The sequence below is a fragment of the Trachemys scripta genome, chromosome 8 (genome assembly GCF_013100865.1).
Source record: "Trachemys scripta elegans isolate TJP31775 chromosome 8, CAS_Tse_1.0, whole genome shotgun sequence".
In the NCBI taxonomy this organism is placed as follows: Eukaryota; Metazoa; Chordata; order Testudines; family Emydidae; genus Trachemys; species Trachemys scripta.
This window is the reverse complement of record NC_048305.1, coordinates 71,198,565-71,209,892: the sequence shown is the minus strand read 5'-3', so window position 1 is coordinate 71,209,892 and position 11,328 is coordinate 71,198,565. Positions and strand designations below refer to the sequence as shown.

Genomic DNA, 11,328 nt, shown 5'->3' with positions numbered 1-11,328 from the left:
GTCACGCTGTCTGGAGTGGCTCACGATCATGAGTGCCAACCTCAGGGCAGACCGTCAAGAAGCAGGGCAGAAGCTCCAAAATGGTTGTATATGCTATAATTAGATTTCACCAGTCCAGTAACAAATGTGAACTACTAAAGCACTAAAAAGTCTTATTGTGGTGTCACAAACTGTCCCCTTGGGCATTCTAGTTCATCTTGCCACCCAGGCAAGCTGGACGTAATACTCTACACCAAAGATCACAAAATGTTCAGGTAACTTCCTGTCCCAGGAGACCTATCACTTACCCCAGGTCAATTGGTATCTTAGAGCTCAGACCAAAGACAACACTGTAGCCAAACCTATAGTAAACTATCTAAGGATTTATTAACTAAGAAAAGAATTAGAATTATTACAAAGTTAAAGGTGGCAAGCATACATACAAATGAGTTAGTCTATGGTTTTACAAAGTGATAAGGTTGTAGTGATCTGTCAGCTCTAAATGTCTTTTAGGGCTAACCCAGATTGACCCTGGGGATCTCAGATTCTCTTTCGTAGCTCTGGCCCTGTAAGAGTCGAACAGAAAAAGAGATGAAAAAAATTTCTTGTCAGCTGTTTTTATTTTCTTCTTCCAGAATTCAAGCTTATGGGACAAGCCCTTTTGCACATAGCCTCTTCATGGGTGCAAGGGGATAATTAACAATGTCTTTGTATTGTGATGTTCCACAGTGGCACACTTATTTTTGATAGGCCTTCTTGAGGGGCAGGAGATGATCCCTCCTGCCTGGTTCACAGTTCTATAGTTACAAAGCAAAAACTTAAATGTTACCGCATAGCATGTGATAAAGAAAATATCTGTGTCGTTAAGGCATGTTGCAACTTACAAGCATTTCATAAGGTCTAAACACTAAACACATTGATATAAGTTCAATACCCTCTTAACCATACTAACACAAAGACCAGGTTCCCAGCAATTACTTTGTCAGTGTTTGGCTGAGGCCTAAAGCCTTGGCACAGGCTGCCACGAGGCCTGCCAGTATCTCAATGATACCACAGAAGCTGTGGTTCTGCTTTCCAAGCAGAAGGGAGAGAACCAGTGTGAAGTTCTAGGGGGCAAATTCAACTCTGAGAGGCCCAGCCAGGCCCAAGGTATTGTTAAGAAGAGATGACCCTGGCAGACTTTTTACTCCCTTGGAGTTGTGCTCCAGGCCCTGAGTCCTGCTTTATCGCATGCTTCCTTAACTAGGGAAGATCTTTCTTTCTTCAGGATTGGCAGAAGCAGCATGTTAGGTGTCTTTTACATAGATTAACAGACTGGCATCTCTTCATTTTTTCTCCTGACAGAATTTTCTAGTACCCAGGACCATATACTGCTTTGTGACAACTAATTCATAATACTTACTAAGTCTACTGCAACTGCTGCTTTTGTGTTGGTGCCATCTATAGAATATACACATTAACTCTCTGAGTTTTCCCTCATACAGGCCAGTCTGTGTCCTGGGTCCCATTATTGTTACACACACCATACAAGATAGAAAACAAAATAAATAAATACACCACCTAGTTTCAGCATTTTGACCACTTTGCTTTTCAAAGAAATAAGGATTAACAAGTGGGAATAAAGCAAACATACATGTTGCATCTCACTATTACATGGGCATTGGTTGGGAATTTCAACTGAATAAACATTTCTATGAACAAAAATACAGTACCAAGAACAGGAGACAGTGAAATATTTAGAAACTTCATCTACATATGTTAGATCACAAATTCGTGTCTATTCAATAAGAGTTGAATATGTGTATTGGAGCCTTATTACCATTTATGATTAACGGCAATACCCCAAGGTGGATTTATTTTAGTGCAAAAGTCTATAAAGCATGTCTATTTAGAGTTAACTTCTAAATTATGGGCCTGCACACAGTGAAGTCAATGAAAATCTTGCTATATACTTTGAAGTAACAAGACTCCAAATAAATACCATACCATTGTACATCTCACATGTTATAGTTGATTATATCTTAACCCCAAACAGATACTTGCTGAATTACATTTATAATTGTTACATGCGTATCAAAAGCTTTGGCACATTTATTAAACAAAAGTTAAAAAGTTTTTAATTGACTCTGAAGGATTTACATTTGTGACAATTAATTAGAAACAAAAGGCCAAATTCTCTTCTCATTTATACTATGCACTTTTACTGGAGCCAATGGAGTTATGTTGGCATAAATAAGAGGAGGACTTGGAACACATTACATGCAGTAGGAAAGTACCACCACCAAACATTTACACAAATTATATTTAAAACACTCACTATTAAGTAATGCCAAAATAGTCTAATCAGTTCAAATAGTGTTGGTTTATATCTCAGGAAACAACAGTTCTATGTACAGCTGCAATAGGATATTGGAATTTCCAAACTGGTGTTCACTTGAATGTGTTTATAATACATATGTATAGGAAATGGGATACTATCTACAAACTTAGCACTTCAAAGAACTCTTCTTGTTGAGCATGCTTCATTAGGGAAGCAATTCACCTATTTCTAAGGCAGTGTCTTATTTTTCCCTTTAATGTAAAGGCTGTTGTATTTATCACAGTACAGAACATTTTTTCATGTTTTTCACGACAGTGTTACAAAAAGTCACTTGCATGTCATATAAGGTCATGAAATGAAGAAGGTTAGTCACTTGCTTAAACATTTGGTTTTGGTGCATTTACAGGACTGTAAGATCCATTTATCTTTGCTTTCCTTGACCTGTAAACCAATATTGCAAGTGCAGGGGTTGCCACTGTTGATAAACAAGAGAGCACAACAATCACAGGAATCACAAAATCTGTTTCTTTCACCATTTCTGCAAAACAAGAGAAAAAAAAGAGGAGACAGAAGAAGTTGATTAAAAACTGTTACAAGTAGATGTATGCACATCACTGTAAAGGCAATGTTACTGTTATGTCATCTTCCTCTCCTCCAGTTTTGAGCATATTGTCTGACCCCTTTGAATTCTTTCACTGGATTCCTCTCTCTTACTGCATCACATTCAAGGTCTTGTCCACATGTACAAGGCCCTCTGTAATCTTGGTACATCTACATCTCTGATCCTATTTCCCCACCCTACCCTCTTTCCAATCAGTTCATCTTTCTGTTGCCATCATCTCCTGACTCCTCCCACACTGGGTTCGCACTTTTTATAATGCAGTTCCCTATGCCCAGTGGTGTCTATCGGACAAAGATTTTCATAGGGGAACTCTAGCTTTCCTGAGCTCCACTTATGCTCACTAATTCAGGGTATTTTAGAACGTGCCCCTCAGTACTATGCTCCATGATATTCTCCCCTGGAGCTCCAAAATGAATGTGAACATGTGCATGATATAGTCTGGGGCACTGAAGCAGCTGTTCCACATGGATCCTGCTCTGAAAGAGCTATCCTCCCATGTTAACAGCTATGAACGGGTGAATTGACTTTATTATGGTTTTAGTTTCTAATTTTTCTGAGTGGAGCAGTGCCCCAGCTGTTGCAATGGGACAGACCCTACTGCCTTCAACTGGAACACGCTCCTGGTTCTCATCTGCATCGCACTCTCCATCCTCCTTCAAATCCCTTCTTCAAACCCACCTCTTCAAGCAATCTGTCTTGCATTCTCTTCTTCAGTAAACTCCATCCCTAATCAACTTAATCATTGTTCAGTGTCTTGGGTTTGTTAGTCTTACGTAAGTTCAGGCCTGTTTGGCATAGTACACAATAAAGCATGTTGTAAGCTGGCTGCTCCAGGGAGGACCAAGAGGCATTCTCCCCCAAGCAGACAGAGTGCCTCCAGCAGCTCCCCAGCGCACATCAAGGCGCCCTCAATCTCCTTTTGTGGGGTTCAGGCTTCTTCTCCTTATGTGCCAATCTTGCTCTGCAGACTGGTGCATAGAGGAAGTGGGGCTATGCCTGCCTTCTCCCCACCTCCCTTGAACCACTGTGCCACTTTGGGGTAGCATTGCTAAGAGTATCAGTGCTGTATAGGAAGCTATTACATTATTGATATTCACTAGTGAACTGTTCTGTTATGTTTTTCACTACTAACCATGGTATATCTATGTGTGGGTGAACAGTACACTAGCTGTGCTAACAGCAACCTTTCAATCACTGGAAGATAACAATACAAGTAAGTTCAAAGCAACATATATGCCTACCTACAACAGTTATCTCAATCCCATCAGTGTTATTTCTAGTCTCATTGTTATTTCCAGTCTCATGGTGTATGCCTGTGTCATTTTTGCTGACTGTAGAGGTGTCATTCTGTGATGAGAGTATGGTTGTGTTGCTTGGATGGATCTTTTGCGGGACTGTCTGTGGAGGTGAATTACTATAGGTTGTACTCATAATAGTGATATTTTCCCCTTCATCAACATTGTCTGATGGAGATATTAACTCTGTAGTATTCTGGGGAGGAACTAAAAGGAAAGAAAATGTCGGGTAAGATTTAAATGCAAATGTAGAGACTGACAATCTACAGCAGGCTCTCAGGGCATTAATTCAGTTGAATGATTCACTACAATCTTTTCTTTAAAATTTACTTGATCACTAGCTAAAGGTACTCTCTAGTCTTCACACAGTGCTGCTGGCAGGAAGGATATTTTATTAATTGATGGACATAGCACCCTTCACTTTATACCGAACTTTTTTTCTTTAATTTAAAATGATTATGTATATTCATGAAAGGAGAAAAATAGACAAACATGGCTTCTGAAGTCCTCATTCTACAGAACAGGCACAGCAAAGGCAAAGACAAAGAATCAGAAGCTAAAAGAGAGCATGTTTGCCCAGCCTTCAGACATGTGACCTTTCTCTGAGAAAGTCATTAGGATTCCACAGTTTCAAACCCTGTTTTGCGGGACGCCAGTGTAAGGGACTGTTAAAAGATTTTGGAGAACAATTGTTTTCTGACATCTGGATCCTTCTGGAGAACAGACTTCACTGTTGATCTGTTCCTATTAATTATATATGACAAGACCCTGGGTAACTCACTACATGACACATACAACATTAAAATCCTAGGGAATGACAAAAAATGACCCCAAAACCTAGAGTCTGAAGAAATTGGCTGATATTTTAGACCATGTTTTATGCCTCTAGCAAAAAAACGAACAAACCCCACTTCATTAACATAGAGAACATTATTTTAACTGACCTTTGACATCAAGCATTATGTTTTTAAATTGCTGTCCGAGCTGGTTGCTGGATTCATATTCATACATTCCTGCATCCTCTAGCCGAGCCCCATATATGGTATATCTGCCACTTTCACATACTATGGGTATGTCTACACAGCCCATGGCAGTGAGCCTTTCAGCTGGGCTGACAGCCTCAGGCTTGTGGGGGTTGTGCTACCTCTTAAAAATTGCTGTGTGGATATTGTGGCTTGGGCTGGAGCTCAGGCTCTGAAGCCCAACTCTCTCCCTAGAGGTAAGAGCTCAAGCTCCACACCAAGCCACAAGTTAAACATGCTGCCAACACAGCTATTTTTAGTGCGGTAGCTCAAGCCCTGTGAGCCCGAGTCTGTTGCCTCAGCATGGAGGCTTTCTGCAGGCTGCCAGTGGCTGTGTAGATGCACCCGATGGGGATCTAGTGATTCAGAGAGCTTTGCATGAGATAAATTTTACCCTTAATGACTAAGGGCCAGTCTTGACCTCACAGAAGCCAAAGGCAAAATTCTCACAGATTTCAGTCTGAGCAAGATTAGCCCTAAAATTTCGAAGCAAGGCTTACAATGTATCATGTTGTACACACCTTGAACAGTTAAGTCCACAGTTTTCTTCTCTCTTCCAAACTGGTTAACTCCTTCACACTCATAAAGCCCCAAGTCTTCAGCCTTTACGTTATTTATAGTTAAAGTTGCATTTTCAGAAAGAAACTGCGACTCTCCACTGATCGAATGCTTTGTCCAGGAGATCTTTGGAGATGGATTACCATAGCTGGTACATGTCATTGTCACAGCTCCCCCTTCTTTCACTGTGGTGGAGGGGGTGACAGAGACTGTCGTATTTCTTGGTCCATCTAAAACAAAGGATCCATTTTTAGTTATTAATAACAAGAGCAAAGAGAGGGTTCTTTATTAGGTGCTAGATTGTCAGCCCTGGACACTGAAATCCTCTATTTATCCTCAAATCAAATACAGCACAGATAGCTTTTGAGCTTCAGTGCAAGCCCTCCTTAGCCAATGTGCCTCAGTCCTGACCAAGAGGGTCTGTTTATATGGATGGGAGGGCAGTACAGTCTCAATCCCCACTCAGTCCATGACCTGAGATTGCCATCACTCTGAGGGCTAAATGGGGACTAGCCCTTATGCACTGCACATTGGGACAACTCCCCTCTCCTTTTGTACAGCCCCTATAAGGGCCACTCATTCACAGCCCCTGTGCTCAGGGGACTGCAGAAGATGTGACTTACGATAGATTACGATATATTTGATTTGTGCCTGCAAAGAGGTGGCAGACTCCCTATACTGTCACATTTCTGCCTGCAGTCAATTGTAAGTACCAAACTGGGCCCTGATCCTACAATGAGTTCCTTGGGTGCGCAAGGATCTGTCCAGAGGATGCTCATTACAGGATTGGGGCCTTGGAGGCTAGGATGACACCCCTTTGGAATTTTGACCATGAATTCTACTGTATATTTGTTTTTGTGACGTTGCTGTCCAAATGTAGTTAAACTGTATTCATTATAGGGATAACTTTATTGTATACACCTCCCGTCAGACATGTGAATCACATTATGAAATTTCCTAATAGTGCTGTATAGGGTTGAAAAAGAATTAATAAATAATGGTGAAGCAAAGGACTCTGACTTGTCATTGTCTGATTGCTTTGATTGATGCAATGCACCTAGGTGTCTTGGCAACAATCTTATATTTTAAATAAACAAATAAATATTATAGGGAATGATCCTGCAGTTCTTTTTCAGAGACTGAATCTGAAGTTGAGTTTTGCCAAAGGCAGGACCTACAGGACTGGGCCTGTCATAAGGAGAATTTAATTAAAAGGCACAGGGACAGGTGAAAAGATTGATTTTCAGGTGAGATTTCAAAGAGGTAGTGAATGAAGCAGACAATAGATGACATTTATAATTTATCATATTTTAAGCTTTACTGGAGGAAATGGTCTTTAAAAGAAATTCATAGATTGCAAAGACAACGTTTGACACAAATGGTTATTCTTCACATGAAGGGATTACAAGACTGTGCCCAGAGATGATACGACCTAAGGGTCATGTCCTATCCTTGATCTTTTTGCACTACAGTCACTGACATCAGTGTGAGATCCAGTGTGGATCAGGAGAACTTTTTTATATCCCTAACTTTGTAGCCCTGGTCCATGAATCCTAATGTAAAATTTAACCCCTAATATAAATATACTTACAGTTTACACTCAATCTCTGTGAAGTCTGTCTTTTCTTGGGTTCAAATTCCATTTCATCAATTGGTAATTCAGCCACACAAGTAATCGCTTTCCCAATGTCTTCAAAGGTGGGGATAAAAGTCAATGGCAGACTTTTTGTCTCTGTGGTTACGGTGCTTCCTTCCCCAAAAAACTCTTTCATGCTAAGAACAGATCCATCTTTCTTCAGCTGCATCGTCAAACGCTCAGAAGGATACACTTTGGGAACCATACAGGTGATATTGGCTTTTTCCCCAACATTCAGGGGTGTGCTGATCTCAATGACTGGATCACTGGGAAAAGCTAAAAGAACAATACCAGTTACTTTTTACTAGAGAAAAGCCAAAGAGACAACCATTGAAACTAGAGCCAGAATTGAAAGTCCCTCAAGTTCACATGTGTTCATGACTTGGCTTTTGATTAAGTCCACTACAGTCATGAAATATGGGTCCATATTTTGGGGTTTTGACCCTCCAGATTCTTTTCACACACACACTCAAAGTTTGGGGGTTTTGGATCTGGGGTTGGATCCATCTTTCTTTTTAATACATGTCCATGTTAAAAACAGTGTGGCATTTTATGAAAGATAGAAAAACACTGATCTTTTTTAATTGATAGAATTAGAAAATAACAGCTACCATATATATATATATTTCTAAATTAGTGACAGACAACAATAATACTGTTCTTAGAAATAACTGGAATAAAAAGGCAGCATGTGCTGTATCTCCATTTAGAAGGCCCAGCATCTTTTAATTTTAATTATTACCCACAGCAGCTATTGAATGTGGCTCCCAAATAACTGCAGCTACCATTAAATATAAAGACCTTCCTATGCCAAGCCAAAATATTAAGGTATATGGGACTGATTTGTTCCCAACGAACTCAATGACAAAACTGCCATTGATTTCAGTGGTGTAGAAAATATGCCTTGTATCTGCAGCTAATATACTGGCAGGCAGAGTGAATTTACAAAATCCGTGTAATATGAGCCAACTCCTGCTCACTTCACCAGAGTAGGCCTGTTGGAGTTAATGGAACAATTTGCATCAGTAAAGTGGGCAGGATTTGGTCCTAAGGCCAGATCCAATACTCACTGATATCAACAGAAAGACTTCCATTGACTTCACTGGGCTTTGGATCAGGCCCTTAATACTCAAATTTTCCCCAAACATTTCCACCCAGAGCATATTTTTTTCAGCTTTTTGAACACTTCAAGGGGACTGTCTTCTGGCTTTCATATACTTTGAGGAAAAGACCAAGAGCAAATAAAACCAGAAAGATTAAATTCACTCTAGATAGCCTAGTTCAAGATGCCTAATAAGAAATCCCTGCACCAATCTATGACCCCTACCAGGAAATATATGTTTAAACCATATCAGAATTGTTGTGCTAGGGATATAATTGACCCTCCACTGTAGGAATGATTAATCACATTTATTTTGAATGAGCATTGCACCAATGTCATATATAAAGGGAATAAATCACTTACAGTAAACATCAACCCTGATGCTTCTTTCTTCTTTCTGACTGCCACAACATGCACTGCAGAGATACTCATGCTCATTCTCAATGCCAACAGGATCCATGGTCAAGATGGAGCTGCTCCCCACGTTGGTCACTGACCCACCTAGGGGGTTGTCCATCTGGGTTCTCCAAGAGAAACTTGGGGATTCACAGCCAGTAGTACTACAGGTCAACTCAAGTTTATCTCCAATCTGAGCAGGAACGTTGTAGTCAGGTGTAATCTTAATGTCAAAAGCTTTAGCTGAAAAAGGGAGAAAAATGCAAACTCAGCAGCATTCATTGCTCATGTTCTCCTTTGCACTGGCAATCTAGTATGGTATATGAGATTATTAAAGCCTGCCTCTTGTTTTACTATTTTTAAACTAATAGTTGCATAGGGCAAGTTAAACTATTAATAATTAGCACTTAAATAGTACTTTCCATCTCCAAAATACTCTACACACATTAACTAATCAACTGATGAACAATGTAAATCCATTGAAGTCAATGGAGCTACACGACTTTACACCAGCTGGGATCTGTCTCTAAAATTTTGCAGCAGACTAATAGGTAAATACGTTACCAAGGGAGGTTATAGAATCACCTTCACTGCAGATATACCTGACTAATACTATACTTGACTGATATCTATCAGGGATGCTTCAGGGATAATAAAATCAAACCTACAGTGATGGGCTAGAGATCTCTTCTAACTGAAACAATTCTATGATTCTATAGTGCAATACATTTTTTAGCAAACTAAATTACAAAATGACTGCATTACTACAGAGTAGTCAGTGCTGAATAAAATGTTTCTTGCTAGTTAAACAGAACATCTTAACTGAGCTTAACGAATTTTTATTTACTGAAATGCAAAATCAGTTTCCATAAAGAGAAATGATTCTAAAATAAAGGAAAATTCAAATTAATTACAATTGATTAAGTAACAAAACAAAAACTCACAAGTCACAAACCCCAGTAAAAGCACTGTCACTGATGAAATTATTCTTCCCATTTGTGTAAATTTTTGCAATTGATATATTATGAAAAGAAAGCTAGCTCCAAACCCTGGATCTCTGTTCTCTCTGAAGAAACACGGTGTGAGTCTGCAGCTCTGAAAATGACAGAACAGTTACTCGGCTCTTTATAACAATTCTGGTTGGGGTGGAGTGACGGAAATCTCTAGATGGGGATACCCACAGCAGTTAGGAAAAATCCCCCTGTAGGCTGTGTAGATGGTTTCAGCGCCCTCTACTGCTTTCAGATACAGGATTACAATGTTTATTTTTCAAACTAATTCCAAAACTGAACTAGCAAAATAAATATACCAGAGATGGAGAATATCAAGAACACTTCAGATGAGAAAAATCTTTTTAAGCCCAGGATAAAATTATTTTAGCATTGTTATTGCATATCACAGGTATAAGGAGCAAAATAAGGACCTGATCGTGCAGATCGTCAGTCATGTGAAAGAAGCTATTCATGTGAGCAGTTCCACTGAAGTCAACGGAACTATTCACCTAGTTAAAGTTACTCTCATGCATACTTTTTGCATGATTGGGTTTTATGGGGACACAAACACTTGAGTAATTTTACTCAAGTGAGTTGTCCCTTTGAAATCAGTGGGACATCTTGCATGAATAAAGCTACCCAAATGCCTGTGGTTTTGAGGATTGAGCCATAAAAATAAGGAAACACTGATCTAAGTCAGGTAATGTAGGACTAGAAATGAGCTCAAATCAAAATCCTGGATCCTAACACCCCAGATCCAGAGCCAGTCTTTGAGGCTCAGGCCAATCACCTACAGCTGAATAGATTGAGTGCTGGACTGAGTCTGCTGGTTCCAGTAGGGCAACTGAACAGATTCATTATTTTTAATGGCAGCTAAAGGGCAATTGCCCCTAAAATGGCTCTTTTTTTCTGGGACACCACTGATTGGTTTTCCTCTAGATTGTCAATCTATTTCTGCAGTCATACCTTGTCCTATTTAAATAACGGAATCAAAACAGCTGAAAACTTGCAGGTTGTTAAACTGTAGGTGGATTTAAAAAAAGTTGTCTTTTTTCTTTTAAAAGAAGCAATTTAAACGGACATCTTCCAGCTTTCATGCCCTTACTCAGTAATAGGGAAAGCGTGAACATGTTATCTGAAGGAATAAACACAATGTTCCTATTTTAAGTGGTTTTGTTCCAGGGGTTATATGAAGCCCATCTTGAGCAAAGGATATTTTTGGAGACAAGTGCTGGCTGGTAGGAAGATGTCATTAAAAACAAAGTGAAAGCAGATTTTCTATGCCCAGTTTAAACTGGGAAAATGCCACTAATGCAAAAAATTGAGAAGCAGAATTTGCAGAATATAAAGCAGACATTGCTTACTAATTTTTGTGTTCAGTTTTTTATTCAGAGGGCATTGCCAAA

The 11,328-nt window shown here is 39.5% G+C and overlaps 1 protein-coding gene across 3 annotated transcripts; it reads right to left on the bottom strand.

Annotated features, from left to right (window-relative positions):
* Window positions 1–342: 342 nt before the first annotated feature.
* LOC117881986 (vascular cell adhesion protein 1-like) lies at window positions 343–10,043 on the bottom strand. Of its 3 annotated transcripts, XM_034779897.1 has the most exons (7): window positions 9,875–10,042; window positions 8,898–9,173; window positions 7,388–7,708; window positions 5,760–6,026; window positions 4,163–4,423; window positions 1,382–2,837; window positions 343–776 (listed from the first exon to the last, which is right to left on the bottom strand). In XM_034779897.1, the coding sequence occupies exons 1-6, from the start codon at window positions 9,924–9,926 to the stop codon at window positions 2,677–2,679; spliced, it is 1,338 nt and encodes a 445-aa protein (XP_034635788.1). In that variant the 5' UTR covers window positions 9,927–10,042; the 3' UTR covers window positions 343–776; window positions 1,382–2,676. The 3 variants fall into 3 exon arrangements, with proteins under 3 accessions (XP_034635788.1, XP_034635789.1, XP_034635790.1); XM_034779898.1 differs by lacking the exon at window positions 4,163–4,423 and having other exon boundaries at window positions 343–2,837; window positions 9,875–10,043; XM_034779899.1 differs by lacking the exon at window positions 5,760–6,026 and having other exon boundaries at window positions 343–2,837.
* Between the last annotated feature and the right edge of the window lie 1,285 nt (window positions 10,044–11,328).

Bases quoted from the DNA above. Each gene is read 5' to 3' on its own strand.
- LOC117881986 (XM_034779897.1), bottom strand. From the start codon at position 9,926: ATGGGAAGAATAATTTCATCAGTGACAGTGCTTTTACTGGGGTTTGTG. The intron at 7,709-8,897 runs GTAAGTGATTTA...TTGTTCTTTTAG, and splicing joins CATCAGGGTTGATGTTTACT to CTTTTCCCAGTGATCCAGTC. The intron at 2,838-4,162 runs GTAGGCATATAT...CTTGTTTTGCAG, and splicing joins GATTGAGATAACTGTTGTAG to AAATGGTGAAAGAAACAGAT.